Source organism: Convolutriloba macropyga, chromosome 13 (genome assembly GCF_964194025.1).
Source record: "Convolutriloba macropyga chromosome 13, txConMacr16.3, whole genome shotgun sequence".
NCBI classification, from domain to species: Eukaryota; Metazoa; Xenacoelomorpha; order Acoela; family Convolutidae; genus Convolutriloba; species Convolutriloba macropyga.
The window spans coordinates 35022459-35048750 of NC_134480.1; the positions used below are offsets into that span (position 1 = coordinate 35022459).

Consider the following 26292-nt stretch of genomic DNA (forward strand, 5'->3'; position numbering starts at 1 on the left):
GAATAATCTTTAAACCTACCAGCGAATGCTAAAACGTCACTTTCAGAACTGGAAATGTGGCTTCAGCCCAATAAAACTTGACTGAACAGACAAAGTTTGACATTCGAACTTCATAGATGCTGCAGACACAACAAAAAAAATGACTAAAAGCTTAATTTTTTTGTGAAGCTTGTGCATTCGGCAAAAATTCAAAAAATAACGTGTACCAAAAATAACTGTGAAAAATCGTTCACAAAAGCTAGAAAGTAATTTTGTTTTTGTTATTTTAGGGCCATTGTTTGGATCAAGCATATAAAGAAACTGATTTTTAAAAAAGTAGTTTTAAAGATGCGTTCAGTGGATTCTTGGCAGCAATGTTAAAGAATAACAAAAACTCAAGATTTAGAACATTATATTGTCATGTCAAAATTACTGATAACGGTACAGAGTACTTGAGCAGTGAAACTCTTACAATATAGGCATAAACAAACCAAAAACTCTGGTATTTACTGTTTCTGAAACATTGGAGCAGCAAAATACTGTAAGATTTCTCAAAGTTGATTAAGATCAAAATTTTCCGGTAAGAGCTGTTGATACATCTTTTTACGCTAGATATCTAAAAAAAATTTCAAAAGCTTTTATAGCTTTTGAAAAACTCTGCTTTATTTGCTTTAGAAAATCAAATAATTGCCTAAAGTTTTATGGCTGTGTAATCTATTTTAAAAACTGATACCATTAAAAAATGAAGTTGGATGCAGGAGCATGAAAGCGTTAATGTATGGGATATCTTGATAACACTGTGGCTTATTTGCAACAAAGCATTAAAACAAGCGAAGTTTCAATTTTTTAAAACATTTTATAAGATAAATAAAACTTACTAGGACTATAAAAACATAGTGATCAAATAGAGCACAGCCGTCTAATAATTGGAATGAAAAAAGTAAATAACAAACCACGGTATGCAAGCAACCTAAATCAATAATGTTTAACAGCTATAGTTAACTGAAACAATAAATTTGAGAACAGTCGGTGACAACTAAAAGGTGACGTTGAAACAGAAAAAGAAAACGGGAAATTATTTCCATAATTAATGCCAAAAGTGTAAAATTGATTTTCTAATCTAAAAAGTAATGGTAAAATCGATGTCATTGTAGCGTCCAAAATATACGGGTGATTGTCTAAAGTGATACTTAAACTATAAAAAAATGCCATCAAGGCTTTCATTGAGAGTCCAAGAATGTCAATTCAAGTCAGATGTAATAGCGAGGAGGATGATGTTTAGTGAAAAAAGACTAAGAGAAAAATAAAAAAAAATCGTTTTCAGATTTCAAATTAATACAATCAGCGACGTCTCGATCATCTCGTGAAAAGTCGCTCGCGTTTTGCTGAACACTCAATAAGAGATAATTTTACAAAAACTTTAAGGTACAATTGCTTTCTGTTTGTGAGGGCTACAAAACAGCAAGATTGAAGCGTAAACCTTGACAAAAACGAGACTCTCTATGCAGCTTTAAGTTATATCAAAAAGAAAAACTAAACATTTTTAACCTTCTGCTCCAACTAACAGACCTCAATCTGTTAAAGTTCCCACGGATTTAGCTGCCAAAAAAAACACTTTGAAAACAATTGTACGCCAAAACTAGCTTACTTTCTTCCCCATATCAAAAAAAAAGTTTCTCTGAAGCAACTAAAACTCTTCGAGCATTCAGACAAAAGGGGAGAATTTCCAACTGAATAGCCTGAACTTTTTGTATCAATGTATCTGTTTAAGACGTTTTTAATATGTAAACCAAATTGCCAAAATACAATAAAACTGTAGAAAAAACTGTAGTGTTCTAAGCGCATTTTGTTTCATTGTTGCTTTGAAATACTTTCGCCTATTACTGCTGTTAGCCCGACAGTAGAAAGTAAGTTTTAAATTGTTTACTGCCAGAAACAAAAATAAACTTTGGGTCCTATTAGAAATCTGCGAACCAGCAAACGATCTACTGATCAGACTGGGAGTCCAGATATCAAGCTGTAGAAGGGCATTAAACAAACAGAATCGGCGTAGTATATTTGAAACATAGATTTGAAGACATCAATTAATTAAAATTTGTATTCTCTGTTGGTGTTTCTGGCCTTAAATAACTAACAACTATCAATTTAGTGACTGAACTTTTGAGCAAGCAGAATTGAAAATCAAGTTTTTTTATGAAATACAAAAGACAATCAAGCAAGAATTTTTGCACGTGCTCCGGATGTATTGGCAACTTTCTGAATAGATCATCTTTGCAACTTAAGGGCCCATCTTAAATCCTTTTCTTTTTTGTCTTCAAAATTACATTATGGGATGTATGGGTGAAGGCAGATTATCAAGTTGAGGGTGTGCAGGCTCTTCGAAACAGGTTAGGTCCGAACTTTACAGGACACCCTCAGCATCCCTCCTCCTCCCTTTCGCCTTTCAGATCATCGACGATTCAATGAGCGGTTTGCTTGCTGAATCCTTCTCGCGTTTTGACCATGAAAAACAACCTACGAGCTAAAAAAAACTTATAATCAACTGGTTGAGTCTGAAGCAAACCACGATATAATCAATAATTCATCCCCTATACTCAATGTTCTCTGAATATTAGTAAAAAAGCGCCAATTTCTTTATCTACCGTCAAACGTAACTCAAAGGATTAAACCCCAAGCAGTTCAGAAAGGAGCGTTTATTCAGATTCCTCAACAAGTTTAACACAGCAGATAAGTACATAGATTAACAGACAATTAACTATGACATATCTTTTTTCCTAATTCCAGTTGAAATTATTCTTTTTCATCCCGACAAAAAAAGGTAATCCACATAAATTCACAATCTTGTAGCACAACCTGATCAAGACCGAGGTGAGGTATTTGCAGTAGGGTTCAAACTACGATGAATGGGTGTGCTTTATATCAATTTGAGCATATTCACACGATACCGAACGATCTATCTGCATGCGTAGACGAGTTGGTTCAATCTGCAACACGAGGAATAGATTCATCAGGCTCTCGAGACAATCCAAACTAGTTGCCAGATTTGAAAACTATTTGCATTAAAAAAATCCAACGTTCCGCTCTATCTGCGAGAAATTTTGTATGGCATGGTCCGAGATTATTACGTTAATCATAGAGAACGGCATCTCAAATCCTGATTGGGATGATAACAAGAAGGAGTTATATGCAATTAGCAAATAATTGTTGCGTGTTTCCAACAGAGGGGTAAAAGTATAAGCAGCAGCAGTAAAACTCAATGATGAATTGATTTAGGCGATAGAGATCGGGTGATTATGCTAGCCGTTTATACGAAGCAAAGCGGCTTCAGTGAACCAATGTAAAAAAGCAACAACAAAAAAGAAACGGTTGCCTTCCGAGCGAGAACTTGTTGTCTTCAAGAACTATTGGGTCAATCTTCAAGTATTTTATAATCGGAGGGAACATAACCCAAACACAGAAAAACTCTCATTGAGCTCGGAAAAACTACACCCTTTGGAAAATGAAATTCCTGATCCGATGAACTGTAGCCGCAAAGTTTTTTATATTGATGAAGCAAAGGTACAACCTCGAATTTCACAGCTGTTGGGCCGTCCAAAATTTACCAAGAGCTTCTTCTCTGCGCAAAAAATTGTTCTATTTCCGATCAATCCTAGCAAGCAAGGGTTTACCTAACCAAATTAATTGGAAATTTCGTGGCTAAAGCTTTTTGTCGTTCTACAGTGACAGCATTGATAAAAAACTCGCGTTAGACCCATTGCTGTGCCTAAAGTTTTTTGGCGCCTCGCAATAGAAGTGCATTGCAATAGAAGCATTCTTCGAGGCAGTTGAGTTATTTCGAGCAAAGCAATTGGGCGTTGTTGTTAAGGGAGGAGCTGGGAACAGCGTGCATGCTGCGAAAAAACACTTTAACTCGGTGAAGCGCAGTTATGTCCTCGGTTCAACAAAAGTTTTGATGCCTGTCTGAATGTCTTTTGCATCCTTTTGCAGCAAAGTGATTTGTTTTTCAAAAGTTCTACAGTTGACCGTCAATCAGAAGTGCAACAAAAAGATCCACTGGGTCCACTCTTGTTTTCACTGGCCGCTTGGACTTTTTTCGGCAAAATTAAAAGCATATTACCAAATCTCTCGCAAAATTGCTGGTATCTTGAAGAAACCGAGACCAAAATTTGTAAAGCGTTGGAAACTCTCAAAAGGATCAGTAGAAAAAACCGGTTTGGAACTCAGGAAAAATAAGTGCAAGCTTTGGTCATTTGAAAACATGACAAAAATTGACAGTTTGATCAAGAGCAACTGTGTAGATGGATTTGAAGTTTTATGAGCTGCTATTAGATCTGATGCTTTTGTTTCATCTTGTTCCCAAAAACGCGCTAATAAAATTAGCAAATTTTGAAAATTATTATAGAATTTAGAATATCATTTAGAATATTTTGATAATTTAGATTGTGTGGACGACCCACAATGTGCCCTTGGTATTTTGCATTTCTGCCTTGGCGCCTCCAAAATTGTTTATTCTCTGCGATTCAATTCTCCTTAAGACGAACAAAAAATCCTACAAAATTTCGATTCGGTCCAGCGTGCAACCTTTGAAAGAATTATGTATGGTGTTTTGATGTCAGATGCCTATTGGGACTACGCATGGCGCCCAATCATGAAACCGATGTGGGAGAAAAGAGATCAGCAGTGCAAGTTCAGGCTTCAAACATCGGCTCCGTTTTTCAATCATCTGTTCTTGTAGATAAACTAACAGGTCATAACCCAACTGAAGACATCTCATTTGTTAAGGTGATGGACGAAATTGTCGAAATTGCGACGACATATAACTCTCAAAAAAATCAGAAACATTTTGAAAAATTCAACTTAGGACAACTTCTTGAGAAAACAACTTTCTAATGGAAAAAATATTGTTTGAAATATCATTCTATACTGCAGTCTGCTGCTTGGTTATCCGCAGTCTCCATTCTAGCTCTGGTACAACACCTGCCTCCCACTGAGATCCGTGTTGCTCTTAATTACCTATGGGATATTACATTAAAAGAGAACGGGACAAAATGACCTTTTTGTAAATCGGAGACTCTTGATGTATTGGGCGAGCATGCCGTGTCACGCCATGGTCGGGGGTTTTTCCCATTATATCCCCAGAGCTTAGTGGTCAGATAATTTATAGCCACTTACCATTATGGCTATACGTTCAGGGAGGCTATAATGGGAAAGATCCCATCGGCGGGGTGATATGATCTCTCGTCATGATCGTATAGCAGACAAATTTATATAAGCTTGCTCGGGAGCTTTTGTCTCCCATCTGTGAAAAGACCAGCTTACGGCCAGTAAATAACTCCAACAGCGGGCGACATTTTTTACCTGTATATAATGTCGGTCAACCAGCAGCATTCGATGTTACCGTCACTTCTGCTCTGCAATCAAGCCTTATTATAAACGCGTCGGAGAGGAGTGGTTTCGCCTTGTTAGCTGCCAAGAACAAGATATACGAAAAATACGCCCAGAAATATTTTGAAGTCGAGTTTCAATTAGTCCATCTAGTTTTTGAGTTGTTTGGGGAATTTTCAGAGACAGTTCGTAAGACCCTCAAATAAATCGCTACTCTGAGTCATAATAGAAGTTTGCAGCCGGCAGGGACGTCGTTAGTTTTCAAAAGGTTATCTCAATCAGTGTCTGGTACAGCATTTTGGGTGTCCGCGTTCATGCTCCTTGCAAGGAGTGCAAGATTATAGACATATATGAAACGCAAGCAGATATTTGAGCCCTTTTCCCACCAGTTAAGAGACGAGTCCGCGTAGATAAATGTGTCACCCATGACCGGCAACAATCTATACTGATAAGTTTTTGATGAGTCACCCAATGAAGCAACCCATGAGGCAACCCAAAACATTATACTTTATCATACGGGATTCAATTCAGTGGCTGGGAAAATATGAATGCTAGAGCAGAAAGTTTTACCTCGAACAATTTTATTTTCAAGGAGAAAGCAAGTGTGGTTCCATTGGTGGTTCGGGCTGAACTCGTGTTAATAACAATAATCGTTTCTTAACCAAGATTTTCTAATCATAAATTTTTACTAGACGAAAAAAATATATATATTTCTTACCTCATTTAGTATGAAAATGTAAAATAAAAATTCTCCAGAATTTTCAATTAAATTTGTTAGTATACGGGAAAAGGGTTGTGTCTGTATCCCTGAGTGCTTGAAAAAGCAGGAACATTTTCGAGTAAATCGTAAATTTATTAGGGATTTGAGACTAAAATATTTTCACAAAAGCAGCTTCCGAAAAATATTAAGGAAATCCATTTTGGAAAAAATTTTGGTCTGAACAGTTAAAAGAATTTCTTTGGAATTTTTTGGATTTTCAGGCAATGAGCTAACTTGCATCAACACTTTTTTAGCTAGATTTTTTGTCGAAGTCTCTTTGAATTTCGAAGTCTGTTTGAATCTGTTTGCAACGCCTGAATTATTTAACTAAAGGAATTTGTCCTAAAGGAAGTTTGCAAACGGAAAAAATATTGAGTCAATGATGGGTTTAAGAGTTAAGGTAAAACAAAAGTTTGAACTAGTGAAGGCATTTTTTGATGCTTAAAATGTGGCGCCAACCTCAAGACACTGTTTACCAATCTTTTTATCACTTCCTTGTATAAACTATTGGTTAAATTCTATTTTGTAATAGCAAATTCTTCATTTCAGTTTCAAATTATAGTTCATCATTTTTATAAAGCATGTTTTCTGAGTGTGTACTAAAATGTGAAAAGGTCAGCATTTTTATAGAAACTTCAAACAGACTCCACAGGTATCAAGTCATTTTTTGAAGAGCCTCCTAATGTCAAAATTTTTACCTCTCCTCAAGAGGTATCGAGCTTCAGAATTTGACACAACACAATTGTTGCCTCATAAGAAGTTCCTAACAACCCATTCAAAATTAAAATATTGTTCTCTAAAAACCAGGAACTGTCATCGCAAGCTGATTTTCACCGTTACGGCAGTGGTCATACTATCCACTGCACGTCTATGCATGCAAAAATTTTTCATCTTTCATTTATTCCGAACTTTATTCAGTGAACTGTAAAAAGTTTGAAGCAAAGCAACAAAAAAGTTTTTTCAATATATGTTGAGCAATCAATCGTGAGATTAAATTCAAAAGGAGCAAATGAAAGAAATCAACTGTCGGCCAGTTCGTTTCATGTTTTCAATTGTTTATCCTTAGTTTTAATTCCCTAAAAATTTAATTATTTGAGTTATAGGTAGGGAAACAACCTTCGTATATATTCTTATTGAGTAGACCATTTTGTTTCAGCGAAGGTTGGAATCTGTAGAGGAAGTTCAAAGATCACTCCCTTTTCGCGTATATGGCGGTGCTTTCGACCCAACTTCAACGCAGTTTTTCCTAAATCACTTCAATCATGCGATCAATGTCTTCAATTTGTCTTTAGAAAAAGTACATGAAATTAAGTGGAACAATGGTGAGTACCCCATTTCAAGTATTTTTGGTGTCTAGCAACTTCATCGTTGCACCAAAAAAAGCATATCTTCTAAAAATTTTCGTTCTTCTCATTTATCCTCAGTTCGGTGTTATAAAGGGACTCAAAACTTATTTTGATTAACTCACAAATGCATGTACCCGAGAAACAATGGCAAGCTTTGTCCAAGTCAAAACGAGTTCTGATTAGTTCTGGGTCAACGCAAACTTTATTTGACTCTACAAGTACTGATCAAGACATCAAACTCACTAGAGGTACTTTTGATTATTATGCTTATATAGAAAATCTTTTTGAACGAGAAATTGAACCAACTAACACCTCTCTGCATAAATAGAACAATTAAGTTAATTCTCTTACTTTGAGTAAGTTTTCTGCCTTCTCTTCAGATCGATTAAACTTACTAGCAAGCTGTTGTTAGACAGGTGGCATTCGTCAAATAGCAATTAGTGGCAGTGGAACAATGTACATCACTTATCAGCAAAGTGAGCACATAGTGACGTCAGCAGTTGACAAGAAGACTGGAAAAATTCTACGAGGTATCCATTCAGAGAGCAGTTATCTCAATGGAGTGTGTGCTCTCGGCAACAAACTTGTCATTGCACATGAATTGAACATATCTGCTTATCACGTGCATGTTTATGACAATGAAAAGTTTTTCAAGACATTTCAAATGAATACAAACAACTGTCGATCTCCTATAATAATTGCCTCTCTTGATTATTTCATATTTTTGCGAAAACAGAACAATTGCATCCAACTTGTTGTATCAAATATATACAATTTGGAATTGAATCAAAAGGTAGTTAACCTGAATGGAATAAAAGATGTGATTTACAACATTGTATGGATATCGAACTCAGTCAATGAAGAAGACTCTTCAGGATACCTTTTCGTTACATGTCGTGACTCTAAACCATGGAAACCACTCGTGTACGAGATTGACCTAGCAAGTGTTGAGAACGGAGACACATTGGATCCTCTTAATATTCCGTTTAACTTCAGGAAAAAATATGATTGTATCTACTTTTATACGGCTGCTGGAACCGATTCAGTTCTGTGCGGGCTGCGACAAGGCTGCGACTATAATCTTGCACTTCTCAAAATGAATTTCTGTTAAACTTTAATTCATGGATTGTTTGATACAATTTGTTTTCTATGAACTAACCGAATTCATGGAAATTTAAATGATATATTCCCATCAACAGAAAAACTTCCACTGAATAAATGATAAAAATTACTGTACAAATTTCAGTTCAATAAAATTATAATCTTCTTTTTTGAATGGCCGTTCACTAAATCTGTACAAGCATGACCTTGAATTCAGTCAAACAATTTGTATATTAGGATAATAGTGACTATTACACAACAAATAATACAGCCTTAACTTTGCTTTTAATTTAGCGAAATTTCGCTCAAAATCATTTTCAGCTGGTCTCTTATTTTCAGTATGATTGCAATGAAGAATGTTTTTTATTACATTATATATGATCTTGATAAATTTAGATAGGAAATTGATTAGCCTATGCAAATAAAGGTTTAGATGAGATTCCAGATTAAGTAACCAAAAAATGAGGGTAACGAAAAACATATCATTCCTCTGCAATTAATAATTTTCAATAAAACTGTTTATAAGGAAATTTAACAATTTATTTCACGGATGCTTTGAAAAAACTGATAAAAATAATACACAGAATTACAAAAAAAAGCAGAAAAGAGAGAATGAGAGAGCACAAAGTCTTTAAAACTTCAAATGTGCAGGCAAGACAAGACGGGCTTGTGTACAATTTTACATAATGTAGGATCAGATCAATCAATGTAGGGAGAGAGAGAGAGAGAACGGATGTGTTCGACGCAAAAGCAAAATTGCAACTGCAAAATGCGAGTTTGAGTTCCCTGTGACAAATGTTTCCCTCCCAGTGATTCCGAAAAAAAGTTTCAGTTAAAAATTCTGATAAGACGATTAAAAATGTTTTTATTGTGTTTGATCTAATGAGAGTTTATTAAATAAATTTTTCGTTAGGGTTTCACGCTTATATTTCTCTGATAACAATACTAATAACAAAAACATGCCTCTTCTTTAAAATTTTGTCGTCTGTAATCTACAATGTGAAAGATAAGTTTTCACCATGTGAGAACTGATTAAACATCCTCGCATATGACCATTCTTCGTACTGGAATTTGCATCCGATTAACTCATAAGACAATATTTCTAAGTAAATTAATCAATTTTAGACGAACCGCTGTATGATTCCGATGTTTTCAAAAACACAGAGAAATACAAATAGAATTTTACACAGTAACGTGACCGAAGCTTTCATTGATTTCGAAGTTTTTTTTGCATCATAAACGTTGATGAGCTGCGTTCTTCATCCAGAAACAGTTATAAATTATTTTGCAGATCTGGTCTATTTTTTACAGACAGAGAAACCTTTCAGTATTGACCAGTTCATATTACAAAATATTTCAATTTTCAATTATAAAAGGTTTTTTTATTTTTTTTACTTTTTGATTTTTTGCTTGATGGTTTTGCGATAAAGTCACGCTGTTGACGATGAAAATGGTGATTAAAATTAAACAATTCGATAAGACACATCTTGTGCCTATCTGCATCTGTATTTTCTGATTGAAAAATTTTTTTTGCGTAAGATTTGATGACCTGAGATTGTCTATCTGTCTGGTAAGGTCTGAACGACAAATATTTTATTGTATAAAATCTGATTATGCAAAAGTTTATGGTCTAAAACCTTTCTATTGATTATCGTATCTGATAAGAAGACACGTTGCTCTAAAGGTACCTATTAGCACTATAGTAATTGAATATCGTAGGATTCGATCCACGGGTTGGATACATAATACAATTCAAAATAGAAGCACAACAAGGAGGCTCGGTAATGTGCGTTCGCTCATGATGTTCCGACCCCGCCCATCCACGTTTTGATTTATTGGTCTACCAAATGAGGAAGAGAAAAAAAACGTTCAAAAACTCAAATCTTTCAGCAAACAATTACTTGGAAAACAAAGCTGGATTAGAGAGCCGATGAGGTGTGCCAGCAATGCGAGTACTGGACATATACCAGCGAACAAATACCAGCACACATTAATAACGACCAAAACTCGATGAATGTATTTAAAAAACAGAAAATAACAAAATGAAGAAGGAATCCGATAAAATTCGATCTAAACATATCAACCTGTACAAATTCAATAGATGTTCATTGGGTAAGATATAAGACCTCTCAATAAAATGACTTGGTGACAGGCCGGCAATAAAGAACAAAATGGACAAAGTTCAAAAAAAAAACGATTCTCTTTTTTCAAAAACAACCAATTTCAAATTGATTGAAACCACTTCGTATCAACTCGGCTGATTAGGAAGACTAATTTATACGTGAAGCAATTGAGACTTGTCATTATCTGTAATATGTTGGACGACTGCAAAAATAACAGCGCTAATTGGGCAAATCCATTAGTGAGATAATGTGGCAAGAAAACAGAAAAGTCAGATTGAGAGGATATCCAATATTCAAGTTTTTCTTAAAAATGAGTAGACCCAAAGCCAAGAAACCGTTCGTTTATAATGAAACTATAATACAGATTGGATCATGGTTCACTGGAAAGAGGATGCAACATATCGGTACAGAGACCAAGCTACAAAATTGAAAGAAATAATATAAAAGAGACAAAGCTCAAAAATATACTGATTTTTTTTAAAGAAATCTTTTCAAAAGTATCAACAAAATAAGCTTTGAACTTTAAACAAGATCAATTTGCAACTGCTCAGGAATGCAGTTGTGCTTGTTAGTATTGAAGCCAAATCATAGGACGACAAAAAACAAATACGGATAAACTAGAAATTTTACAAACAAATTATCGAAGCAACATTGTTGATTTCATTATATCTATAATTCATTAAAATACCATTAAAAACATTAAACTGACAAAAGCGATCAAATGATTCGCTTTAGTCCTTTTTAATTTTAACTGGTTCTCCTAGGTAAAGCGTCTATGTGGAAAAGGCAACAAAAAGAACATCAAATACTGGCCAGTACCGGAAACAAAAAAGTCTTATGAAAAGACATTTCTAAGCCCTAAAGACATGTGTTCAAACATAAACAACCAAGAGGTAATTTTTAGAGCAACAACTAAATGGTTTATTTCTGACAATAATAAGACATAGTTGCTAGTTGAAGACAAAGATATAACAAATGGGAATAGCAAAAGTGTTTTCATCCAAGAAAATAAATGGAAGTCTTTAAAACCGTTAACTATAAACTGAAATCAGGAAACAGAATCAGTTTAAGGATTGTGGAGTCATAAATATAACAAACTACAACAAAAAGAACGATAATAAATTTTGTGAAAGCACGGATGCGCAGCCGATAAATCTATAGCCTATCCACTGAAGTCTTTAAACAGGTTCTTTTTTGCGCATTTCTTCAATGCAGATTGGAACAATCTTTAGTGTGATAAGTTGAAAAGAGAACAAGCAACAGACCCAGACACAGGCAAAATATGGAAATATTGGGAAATACAAAAATTATTTTCTTAAAAAAATTAATTGAGTCATAAAACTTTTAGTCCTAATCCAAAATCAGTAAAAAAAATTCATTTAAGCGGCTATAGAAGCCCTTAGTGCATTTGATTGACACGGATAAGCTGTACGAAAACAAAAAAAAACACAATTACAAGCAAAAGACACAAATCCAAGAAGTTTTGAGAGAACGACTTTCCAATCGTTAAAACTATCAGCTATTCACGGAAGTCATTGAAAATGTTCATTTACGAGTTTTTTCAATGCCAATGGGGCTCTAACTAATATTAATAGTTGAAAAGGGATTAAACAACTACCTCAAATACAGGAAAACATGCAAATTTTCACCAAATTTTCATGAAATTTCGTAGTAAGAAAGCGAAAAAAATTGAAGAGTATTTTTTTCTCCACTTGGAATCAGTTTAGCCCTGTATAGTTTGAGACTAAACTACCTGTGGACAGAAATAAGATTAAAAATTGACAAATTTCAAGACTTCCCCAACATTCTCTTAAAACAAATACATTCAAAGTCATAAGAGGCATTAGATAATAACTGAAGGCATTGTATAGGCCCACCAGCAGCTTTTTGTGAATCCACTGGAACCTTTATTTTTATAAATGTAGTCATGCGGCCGTAAAAAATATTACAAATGAAGCCAAAATAACAGGAAATATTTAAAAATTTACAAAAATAGATTTTCAATGCCATAATAACTATGAGCTTTTCTCTGAAGACAAAATATATTTTCTTATGGCCCTATTGTGTTCTAAATAGGATAGCTGATTATTTAGTTGGCCGTGATTTGAAATAATTCATGTCAATAATCAACATAAAGAAACAAAACTGCGAATAAAAATTTCAAAAAGCCGGCGCCCTATTATAATCCTAATAAATATTGATTGTAAGAATCTGTGATGAGTTGACCCCTAGCCCTGATTTTTCTCAGCGTCCAACCAAAACAATCAAATAATCCGTATGTTTGCGAAATTGATTAATTATTAAATGAAATATTTCAACAAACCACAAGCAAATCATGACTCTAAAAATTATACAAACACTTTTAATATTTTTTACGTTTATTTTTCGAAAACTGCAAAAATTACAAGTTTTAGCAAAATTAACGAAAATTTGGTCAAAAAACGGAAAATTTGAATAAAAACAGCGGAGTTCACTCTAATTTTTTCAAAAGCATAAACCTCGATAACTCCCCGTAAAATACGGAAATCAAACAAAAATCATTTTAGTTCAATATTCTACGCTGGACGAGCTTTCTGATGATACCAGTCTCAACTCTCTACGATGAATATATCGATCGGCCATAGTTGACTGAAAAAAAAACCCATTTGAGTATATAGTTCCTCACCCCACATGTGGGTCGGAACAAAAAATGAGGGTTTTTGATACATATTCATAAAATACTGCATTACACAGCGAAATTGGTACGCGATGGTTGGGTACCGAGAAATCGAAAATATCGATGAATAAAAGTGTGATGGTTGCTTAGCAACAGGCATCCACAATAATTCCTCGCGAAAAAAGATTGGATGAAAATTGTAATGATGATAAATTTGAATAAAGTACACAAACGAAGTGATAGAAAAGTTTTTAAAAATTAACCTTGAATGGTATGAAAGCTATGTAGAATTTTATTTGGGTATTGTTACAGAACATTTATAGGCCTTTAGAACAAATTAAATATTTCTAAATTCAATGATTGGGCGGCTCACGGAGCTTTAAGTCGGGATGGTTACAGCATTATCGATAAAGTAAGTAATAAGTATCCATTTGTCCATTTGATGCTTAAAGTTAGAATGAGGTGTGAAGTTATAAAACATATTTATAATTGTCTAAAAAACAAACAAATTTAACCCCTTGTAGACTAGAGACAAGTAAGAAAGATATACTGCACTGAGTTTAGTGATGAAGCAAAGAAATGATGGAGTAGAAGATAAAGTTTGAAAGCCCAGAACAAAGAGTACTTGTGCTTTACAAGCCAAAATTGTGTCCCAATACCATTTTTAATATGAGAACATGCCAACGTCTTGTCAGAAAAACTAGAAAACTGTCCCATCTAGTTTGAACACTTTTCCGAGCAATTGAGGCATTTTTGAGTGAGCTGTCAGAGACGGATAGACCCGAAGGTCCCCTCGCCTGTTGACTCGCGAGTACCGATTGAGATTAGGTTTGGATGGATTGGAGAGGGGATACTAACGCTTCAGGCAGTCGCATTCTGAACAGACTCTATAATGTTGGTTTCTATAGGTTTGAGGAAGGATGTATCTGTCTTGGAGATAGCGGTTTCTTGCTTAAAATTTGTTTTGATTCCTTTTACTTGTTGTTTTTGATGAAGTCGAACTGGAAGATACACATGAATCTGCGTTATTGATACCATAAAATGTCTTTTTTAAAAAAAATTTCCTCCCGCGTGTACATGACGCGCTATTCGTTGTATTCAAAATAATATGGATGTGTAGCAGTGGAAATACTGAATGTGTACCTTCCACCAATCAGAGACTGAGAAGACACTATTCTCTTTTAAACAGAGAGAACTCTAATAACTATAGTCAGTCTGTTAGTTGGATACACTATGTGTATACCATTGACTCCGGTGCTATACTTCTTAACCACCGTAAAAATTGAAGTTTACTCTCAGTGTGTTACAGATTCGGTTAGTCTTAGAGATATAGGTAAATCTACTTCGCGCGCAGAAATAAGTAGCCGGAGGTCTTTATACTGTAAGGCTATAAAAGAAGCCCACATCGGTTCTGCCTTAACTGGTGCGACCAGTGAGTTAACAAACTCTAATCGTAAAAAGAACTCACACAAAACACCCTTTTCTCTTCTGAGAAAGCAGTTTAGAAGTAGATTACTTAGCTTTTTACTCTTTCTTTCTATAAAGTTTAAGAAAAAGGGGAACACAACCCCAACAAAAACAAAACTATTAATCTATATCTAACAAAGTAACTAGAATGGATCATTACACAGATCAATCTTCTTCTAATATACCGACACACTCGGACCAGTTATAAATCGCAGTTCTTACACAACAAAATACACACCTAACACACAAAATTCTACCCTTTGAAGTAAAAACTATCAACACGAAGATGAGTTAAATATACTCTTAAAAACAGCTAAACAGCTCAAATATCACTACTTCGCAGTAGAACAACAACCTCACCTCTATTTACCAGAAAAAGTATCACAGGTTTCACGAACCGCCTTTCTTTCATACTTAGTTGAAGTTTACGGAGATCAACTCACAAAAGGCTCAGTTCTTTTCATTTGTGATCCACTGACAAATAAATATATCTCAATAATATAGATACTCTATTTCACCCACTATCAGACACACTATTTGAATTCCTTAATGGAATATGGTCTGAAATACAACCTTTGGATAGAGAAGGAATATTTATAAAGTCTTCTTTCGAATTCCTTAAACGCTTTGCAACTGCACTTCAAGCTAATGTTTCACCCTCTCGAAAAAAGCGTGCACAAAATCGCTAGACAGGAAATAGAGGGATTCACCCACCTTCAAAAGATGTTTATAAGCTCTGTTACAGACGCAGATTTAACTGAAGGAGAAATTCTTGATACTCTCACACTTTTATCTTGGTATATACACAGGTTTTGGAAAAGCCTGGTAAGACACATCTTTCCAGCCACAAAACAAATAGCTGAGACTTATCCACAAATAATAACTAAATTGCCATAAACACTCCATTATATATATGATCCAAACTGGTTTCCACATATTTTTCTAAAAATTCCTGAAATACCATCAGAAACTATACAAGAATTATCTAATAACCACCAAAATATTGAAATTAGAAACTATAATGCGGAAACACATCCATTTACCTGCACAAATACTCCAGAAAACACAAATATTTCTCTGGAAGCCTCACCTATTGAAAATATGGATACAATAGTTCACTCTCAACCACCGGAAATCCGTATGAACGAAACTACGGAAACAGATTTTAACTCAACACTAGTAGATGATGGAACACTCTTTTCATCTCACAAGGTGAACACACTTATTGACCTTGAAGACAATAATAAAAATAAAAATCAAAATAACAATAATAGCACTAAGAAAAATTCTGCCACTGAAAACACACATTTCTCCACAATCAAAAACACAGACAACCTGTGAACTCGACTGAATTGACAGAAAATTCAGATCCACTAAACACAACTATACTAATATTACCAAACATAAACACAACTTTACCATGTCTACACAGACAAAATTCAGTACATTTTATTACCGGACCTATTGTTCTTAGTAATTCAACGCAATCCACACAGGGAACTAACCAAAATATTCAAATTACCCCAAAACAGTTAGTAAATGTTTTTAGACCTTTAAATTCACAAAATGCACAACAAATTACGAATGCACCGACTCCTTATTACTTACAAGCGGCGTCTACACAAACGCTATCATCTGTAGTCCGTAGGAATACACAGATGATGTATCCCTACCTAGGCAGCTCGGTGCCAATGCAACACTTTTTACGACCATTTGATGGTACTGATCTTACCTACACAACAGAAGATTTTTTAAATTCTATCACAGCAAATATGTTAATGACAGCAAGACCAAAGCAGGTTGATTCACCATTTCATGAAGCCTGGATCTTGAAACGAATTGCCATGATCCAAACGGCCCTAATAGGACCAGCACAACATTGGCATTCCCATCTTCCACTAGATATCAAAAAGAAATGGCAAGCTTTTTGCCATGAATTTCAGAAGACATTCGATAAACAACAATCGCAAACACAAGCGAAATTATTGCTAGAAAGCATAACACGTGCTTCTGGCGAACAAATTAAGACATTAGCACTTAGAATAGAACAAATGACTTGAAAGGCATATGTTAATAATGCCCCAGATATGCGAAACGCACAAATGAATGACGCACTAGTCAAAGCACTCAATCCATAACTCGCTAGATTAGCACTTAAAAAGATTGCAAATCACAAATCAACCGCACTGGAACCACAATTTCCATTTGCACAACTAGTTGAAAAAAAACAACCAAGAAGATTATACAAGAACACATATTGATGGACACAAATTAAACACAAGCTCTACTCTTTCTCTCTCAATTAATAATCTCTCCCTAGAGATAGATAACCTCACAGTAGATGACATACACACAATGGAACAAGATACTGCTCAAGGAATAAATGTAGTACAACACAAGTACTGAAATGATCCTAATTTTAAAGGAGCACCACTTTTCCTAAAGTTTTACAAAAAAAATGTTCACGCTCAGGACATAGTATTTCTACATGCCCTGAAAAAAGGTATACAAAACCACTGGATCAAACTAATTTACAGAAACAAACTTTTAACCAAGCAATGAAAGGCAATCAAAACCTCCGCAGCAGACAAGTCACATCAAATAATATGACAGGTAAACCTCTGCCGTTTTGACATTGCTCTCGCAGTGATAGCAGAGAACACCGAAATAATTCTAGACATAGAAGCCCATATAAGTTTCCACAAAAAAACTCAAAACCCTTTTATGGGAACAATAACTTTAAACCCGCGAGTAGAAGCGGTTCACCATACCCAAGACCAAACTATCAAACTAATTCTCAGTACAATTCTAGACCACAATGACCTCACAATAGTCGAGACGGAAATCGTTCACGACGACCGTTTTCAGGAAATAGACTTCATAAATTTAGAAATTATATTAAATCCTAGTTAGATCAAGAACAATCGGACAACACTACGTCCAACACTGAAAGTATAAACACACCGAATGTTTCCAAGGAAACACTCCTCGAACGACAATTTAATGATTTATTCCTAAAAATAAACCAAGACACCCAATATGAATATTTTAACTGCCAAGAGGAATGTAACACTCTCACAGAAAATTACATTTCTTCCACCTCTCGTAGAAACAATATATGGGTACTTCCACTTACAAGATATACACCAGAAACACCCGATCACAAGAAAACAATCTCTGCACCACATTTAGAAACTGATTTTCTACAAGATTCCGGTGAAACAATTAACATATTAAATACCGACACTTGGACTGAAATCAAAGAGTACCACAAATTACAACTAAAAGCATCAACATTTGTTCTCTTAGCAACAAATAATTCTAAATTACAATCAAATGGCAGAGTAAATCACATTATATCCAGTCATAACGGAACATCGAACTCTCAAAAACACTTCATTTACACTCACTCCTCATGTATTAAACAAAAAAATTAATATTCTGGGCACACCTTTCCTAGAAAAATATGTAGATTCCGTAAATTATTCATCTTATACACTTGAGATTAAATAAAATAATGAAATTAGTTCGCTAAAATTTTATGATTCTTTAATTAAACCACCCCCGTAATATTCACAACTATTTCCAGTAATTGGAGATCAATCAATATATTTCACACTTTCGGAACACCGAATTTTAACTTATTTTTTAGCTGCAAATGAATGCGAAATTAAAACCAAAAATGGTACTATTCATTATGTATCTGATTTTTCATTCGTACCACTACTGAAAAATTTGTTTTCCTCTATAATGGATATGAATAATCTCGAATATCCCTATCAATCATTTATTCAAATGTTGATACAAAATCCCCCGAATTTACTTGTAGATGGAGTAATTCGATATGCTTAACAAGATGTTCCACTCAATGATTATCAAACCACAAAATACCGCATAAATGAAATCAGAGAATTCATGGATGCATACACTTTATTGTTTAAATCTCAATAAACAACAGGAGCGTGAATATAAATCACCCGAGAAAAAATTCATCAACCATTTGATGTCTCAAAATTCACAGAATAAATTCACACTTCAAACAGATAAAGAATTCCTCACCATGCTTAACTTTGAACACACAAAATGACACAAACACAGTTCCAAAAATTAGCACAACTTCTCACACAATTTAAAAATGCTACGCAACCTCCAAATTTGATGTTAAGATGGGAAAATTAAGGTAGAACTAAACCTCCCACTAAAGGCAACAGCTATCGTTAAAAAGCAAGGAGCTACCCGTATTCCACTTCAATTACAAGATAGAGTACAACAATTTCTCGATATCTTAACACATATTGACATTATAGCACCTGTAAATACAGATTCTTTAAGTACCGAAAATACATTTATCAACCCAGTCACTATCCTTAAAAAAGGAGAATCACTAAAAATTGTCTTAGACGCTTGTCAATTAATTACAATGATCGACGAAACAAAACGTAGTTGGCCCATAGAACCTTTTTTTTAACACGAATTAAGGGACCAATCTTCTCTATAGCAGATACGAACAGTGCTTACATCCAAATGCCACTGGAGAAACTATCACAAAGACTCATAAAATTTGTGATTGCTGGACAACAAAATTGATTTAAACGCCTATTTTATGGTATTTCTATTGGACCAGCAACTTTCCCATCTTTTATGAGCAGCTTTTTCAAACCACTCATTGAAAAGAACACAAAAATCACTTATCTTGCTGATGTTCTCATTCAAGATACAACAACAGACGCAATGTTCACGAACACTCACTCAATACCAAACTATTCTAAAAAATGAAAATCTCAAAGCCGCTCCAGAAAACTCTTTCTTTCTCCTAAACTCATTTATGTATCTAGGACACCAAATTCAAAATAATGACATACATCCACTAAAATCAAGAATAGACGGAGTTTTGAAATTACAACCACCCAAAAAAAAAGAAATTCAAAATTATGTAGGATTTCTCACCTTTATTTCAAAATATATATACAATCTGCAAGTTATTCTTAGACCCTTTTATCTCCAACTTCGAGATACCACAGATTTTGAATGGACTCCTGAACTACAACAAACATTTGATAGAATAAAAAAGGAACTTATGGAGGGAGCACTCTACCTTGCAATTCCTAACTCAGAAAAACCCATTTATATCCTTTGCGATGCCCCTAACTACGGCATTTGAGTTGCACTCCTCCAAAAAAATCAATTTGGGAAAATGTAATTAGTGTCAGCAAACTCTCGTCTATTTTCAAACACAGAACTTGGACTCTCCACCATTCTTCGCGAATGCTCAGCCATTGTTCATGCACTCTCAGATTATGATTTTTTTTCAAGGATCTAAACACCCAATAAAATTGTACACTGATCACAAACCAGTTTTGTTCCTATTCACACAAAAGCAAAAAACAAACCACACAGTTTATAAATTCCAATTCATTCTAATGAAATTTCCAAACTTGCACATATTTTGGACGGAAGGGGAAAATCTTTCACTTCCAAATTTACTAAGTCGCTGGTTGACGACTACAACGCAAGATGAACACCGTCTCCGCACAGTCGAGATACCGGACTGGATTAAATTCTTTATGAAACACATTCAATATACAAAACCTATACAATGCCACTACGCCGTATCAAAAGAATACGTTAATTCAATATCCGCAGACGCTGATGTAGAATCACAACGCTTTCCAATTTATCTAAAATTTGAGGACAATTATTTTAAAGTACAATTAGAAAATGATCTTTATCTCCCGGTTTCACACTACAAATTTCAGACTAAAGCACAACCTTTGGATTATATTCAACAACAAAAAATACAACATTCAAAATTAACTACTCATTCCCAGAACTCTACCCTATCATACAACACGCAGATGTAACACTAAACACAAATAAAACAGAACCTTACACACAACTTAATCACGATGCAAATTATTCAGAACTAATAGACACTATTAAACTTTCATTGCCAGCAATGGATGACTTCATTCCAAAACCCCCAATCCTATATAACTACTTCTATGAAGAACAAACAGAAAAAAAGATTTACTCCTCTATGAAACGCAACAAGAAGACCCAGTAATCAGACATCTGTTACTTTGGAAACGCAACAAACATTTCCCCCCACCCCTTCAGTAACTATGCGAGCGAACAAAACTATTATCGACGATTTCAATTTTTAATTATTAACGAAAGTAATAATCTTTCGTATTAAATACTAGAAACAATATCATCGAAAATTTGTCTACCACTCTCTCTCTTTCTCTCTCTCTCTCTCTCTCTCTCTTCTCCTAGACATATGTTGTAATGCACACAATCATAGTTTTTTAGGACACCCAGGTCTTGAAAAAACACTTGCAACAATCACAGAAAACTATTACTTCCCAATTATTACTACCTGGATTGCAACACTCAAATAAAATTGCTTGAATTGCCAAACCATTAAATCCAAAATAAACCTCTTGATGGCACCACAAGAGCCAGTTTTGGAAGTTTCGCCACACTTCAATCACATTATTTCAATGGATACGAAAGTTCCAATCTCACCGTCTTCTGATGGAAACTCTTACGTCTATGTTATTGTAGGCGCATTTACACACTATGTTGTACTCCATCCTTCACCCAAAAACGATGCAAATCACGCACTCACATTACTATTTGACCATTGGATCGTCAAATTCGGAATACCAGATATTTTGGTAACAGATAACGGAAATGAATACATTAACTGAGAATCCACACATATCTGCCGTATATATAAGGTACAATTCAAACCACGTACGCCATATGCACCGTGGTCTAATGGTCTCGTTGAGAACAGTAACCGCAAATTAGACACAATTCGTCGTACAGTCTTAGACTCAAAAAATGACACGTGGTCACATAAAGTAAAAGTATGTCCGTTTGCATTCAATTCACAAGTTAGAACAAATATGAATCTTTCACCATATGAACTTGTATTTGGTCAAAAACCAAAGGAACCAAAAATGTTCAATCTATCTTCCACTACAGATAGCTTCGGGAACTGTAAACCCACAGAAAATTCACCTTGTTTTTCTTTACCTAACCATACACATTGAAAAACATTCACACTTATATACTAAATATACACTACATCACTCCTCTTGCTTCCAATAGCCGCATACAATTTAGCATAACGCGCTAAATAGCTAGTAAATATAATCCCAATAAAAATACAATTCCCTCGTTCTCTTATACGAGAGGGATAAATCGGATAGTTCCTTCACCCCTCTCCCCCTTAATACAATTACTTTCACTTGGAAAGTTAATTAAACCCCTTAGAATAGTAAACAAAACACACGGACTATCTTTTCACCTGCTACCCTAGCAGTACAACAAAAACCACTCCATCAGGAAATGAAAAGGAGGAAATTACAAACCATTCCACCCGATAATGATAAAAAGGAAATTTACTAAAAATTAGGTTAATAACCGACCCACAGCTCGGTCTGGGAATAAATCCCTAATCTCATTTATTTGCCAAGATATGACTCGGTACCTTTTTTTTTACTCGAATGAAAGTCGTGGTCAAACAAAATCATATGGTCTAAAATCACTTCTCAGTCCACCGCTCTTTCACTCTAGTTGCTTCTCTCTTCTTCAAATAAAACTTTCTCTTAACTTCTCTCAACATTTTTCAGTTTTTAAAACTAAATACATCTCTCTTTTTAAAGTTTTCAATCTCAACATCTTCAAATCTCTCTTTCTTCTCTCAATTTTTTTCTAATTTTTTACTTCTCTTATTTCAAGAACTGTCGCACAGTACAGTTCTTCTTTCGACACCTTCTCGACGCTATCTCAAAACTTCCGCCCTAAGCAACACTCCATCTCACTAGTACCAGTGACACAATTCACTCTCTTAAACTTCAACACCTTCAGTTTCACAGTACTGAAAGCAGCTTCGTCTTCAAATCTAAACAGGTATGCACATAACTTCACAGCACAGACTGGAAGTTTTTTTAAAAAACATCTTACGCAGACACTTTAGCCTAAACAAGTTAGGTTCGTTTCCAAGATATCTTTCTTAATCTTGGTCACATATTATATTCATCCACTTGTTGTGAATGGGTTTTTTATATTAGGGACTTTAATAACGAACACATCGCTCTTTTCTATCTCCCAATTTTTCCATCACAAGCCACACCAAACCTCTCCGAACTTCTCTATACAGATAGTGACTACACTATTAATAATGACGCTATCCCAGCCTCATATGATATAAAATAAATCAAGGAACTCCTTAGATTAGATGAGCATAACCAACAAATTGTCAAACAACAACAGCCCAACAAATGAAACTAAATATCCACACGTTAACTTTTCATTTGAAAGAAAAGATTAGCTGAATTTTTAACAGTTTTTTCTTCTGATTTTTCAGATCTCATCTATGTCCATAAAGTCAATCCACCAGAATTAGCCTGCGCAGCAATCAGAGTAAGTGTACCTACTTTAAATCTTTTAATAATAGTTATTCCCACCTCTATTCACTATAAAATTTATTATTGCGATAACTGCCCCACTCTGGGCCCAAGATTATCGTCGCAATTGTGTCATCTAGTCAACAATCAAACACTAACCCAAGTGCTCCCCCCCCCCACCTCAGAATCACTTAGTTGATCATACAGCGAAGCAACTTAAAAATCAACACCCAAAAGTCATCATTTAAAATCTTTAATAAAAAACCACAAGCACAAGAAACCGAGGTACACCCATACTCCGTCATTACTACTGCCAAATCTGCAGATAGGCCTCGTCCTAATGGACACTCTCCCCCACTTTACCCCACAATCGGAAATCCGATATCCCCCATCAAAATCACCAAACACACACGCAAATACACCAAACGCAAGCACAACATCAACAAAAAATAAACACTCAAATTTTATTGCCAAACTCTGGTTTTCTTCCAAATACAACATTTCCTCCACCCATAATTATACCAGCTCCCCCAGGAGCACCACAACCTCAATTACTTAACTACTCAGACACCCCACAGTTTTCCACTCAACCAATAAATTTTGCAAACACTGACAAAACTAGCAGTTTAGAATTGCCAAAGCCAATTCACACTGTTTCAAATATTAACGGCACCCCACATAATATTAGCCTACTTTCCGACACTTCTATTTTTGATCCACTTATTTTTTAATTTTCTTCACCAACTGCATCACAAATTGCGAAAAATCCTTTTTATCCACCAGAAAGACCGATAACAAATTTTGAAGTTTATTATCACAAGCACACTGGAATCACTCTTTTAATATAGTCCATTCATCACCTTCATACCAAAATTCTTTACCACTCAGCTCCCCAGGCACATCGGCGATAATCACTCTAAGTTCAAATTAACCTACACCGGATCAAGATCAACACTTTCACCGCTGTATTGGGAAACAACCCGATGCAATACGAACTTATCTAACTTTGACACTAAAGTTAGACACTAAGTTTATTATTCCCCCACCCGCCCTCTTTGGAGATCATAATAACGGTGAACAATTACATAATTGGGCTAAACAAAGAATATCTCAACCGTACAAGATAACACCCGTACAAAAACAAACAAAGAGCTCACGATTTATTAAAACAATCAAAGATCATTTTCTCTGTTGAAATTGTTGTTGAAGAAGACAAACTTATCTTTCACCCACAAGCAACAGCACCACCTCTTTTTAGAGTAAAAACTAATCCATCACTCTATATTTGTCAAGAAAAACACCACCAATTTGATAGATACACAAAAACCACAGCACGATTTTTTGTCTTCTATAATCCACACTCTGGACTTTCTTACACATGTCTTTTACAAATTTATTTCTCTTACTATTTAACTTACTCTTTTCATGTCCACTCTCAATAAAACAACCAATAAAAGTTGACACACATAATATTTCCACACCCAAAACGGGAATACAAGATCTTGTTGTCACTCATTATGATTGTTTCCCAAAGCATGTCACAAGTATTCAGTATTATAAACTCAATAAAATTGGCGAATGTAAGATCAAGCCAGCCGATTTCTAAATCCTTCCAGCCCAAGTACAATCATTTTCACAAATTCGAACATTACAAGTACGCGCTTACGCCATACACGCCAAACATAGCAACAAAGAAAACTTTTGTCACAAAATTTCACTCAAACGAGATTTTCTCTTCAATCACGATAAATGGTTTGTTAATATTATGGAAAGACCTTTCTTCCCCACAGACATTGAAGCTTGTAGAGAACTTGCACGCGTTGGTTTAATAAGTAAACATCACCACACCCCTCAAATGATACATTTTGATGTATTAAATGACCCCCTCTGGCAAGCTAATATTGAAGAAAAACAAGGTCGTTTTCGACTTGATCGTTACAGATCTTTCGCTTTCCAACACGGAAGCATGGTCTATAACCCACGGGATCGTAATTGGATTCCTAATGCCACAGATAATCCCTGGGCTAACTGTCCGGTAAAGACCCAGAACACAAATATTACGTCATCCACACACTAGGATGGTCACTTCAATTAACTAACATCACTCTCACTTTTGATGTTGCCTCAGACCACATGTAATATGGCAAAATTCGCATTAAATGTGAATTAGAACGAGGCTACTGTCCTCCAAATCATGCTATTAAAGCAACACTTATTTGGGAACACGAAAATCACTGTCGTATTTTTGACGTTGGCAGATCACACGCACGAATAATAAACTTTCAAAAACGATATTTCATTGAATCACTAGAAAACATTGAAACAAATTCCAGCCACAAACACATGCCACAAATGTATTCTAGCCGTTTTCAAAAGCATCTTTATGATAAATATGAACTTTCACGTTTTGAGGTACTCACAGAACCGCTCTATGAATGTAAAAAAGACCGCCCATATTATGCCACTCAATATCAAGATATTTTTATACAGTACCAAGAAGGATTTATTTTTGTCTCGGGAAAACTGTCCCCAGATTTTGAAAATACACATGTAACAATCCCTGATGGACCACCTTCTTTAACACCCTACACGAAAGCAAATATCTGTGATGGATACGTTTTTCCACAAGAATCAAAACTATACCAAAAATCAAAAAAATATTTGAATTAATTAGAAAACAAGGTTGAATTGGTGCAGTTCACTCTAATGTTCAGATCAATTCAAGGCTTGATTACATGATTAGCCGAGTTTTGCTCAAAATGGACCAAACAAGTCTAAGTATTTATAAACGACTATGTGATTTAGATCGCGATTTGAAACAAACTTCTTTTATATTGCTCACACAAATATTTCTTCTCGTTGGCTATATTACTACAGGACAGCGACACACATTCACTATACTTGAAAGTCAAAACGTAATTTCCTTCATTCAATGTAAAGTTGTTTCATCACCACTTTGGTATTAGAAAATCAATGTTTTGAACGTATTCCTATATACTACCAGAACAAATTACAATTTGTTGACCAAGTCTTCTGGAAAACTTTCCCTTGGTCT

The 26292-nt window shown here is 34.9% G+C and overlaps 1 protein-coding gene across 2 annotated transcripts; it reads left to right on the forward strand.

Annotated features, from left to right (window-relative positions):
• Positions 1-7283: 7283 nt before the first annotated feature.
• LOC142351765 (uncharacterized) lies at positions 7284-8746 on the forward strand. Of its 2 annotated transcripts, none has more exons than XM_075403913.1 (2): positions 7284-7446; positions 7883-8746. In XM_075403913.1, the coding sequence occupies exons 1-2, from the start codon at positions 7426-7428 to the stop codon at positions 8579-8581; spliced, it is 720 nt and encodes a 239-aa protein (XP_075260028.1). In that variant the 5' UTR covers positions 7284-7425; the 3' UTR covers positions 8582-8746. The 2 variants fall into 2 exon arrangements, with proteins under 2 accessions (XP_075260028.1, XP_075260029.1); XM_075403914.1 differs by having other exon boundaries at positions 7313-7446; positions 7851-8746.
• Positions 8747-26292: the final 17546 nt, after the last annotated feature.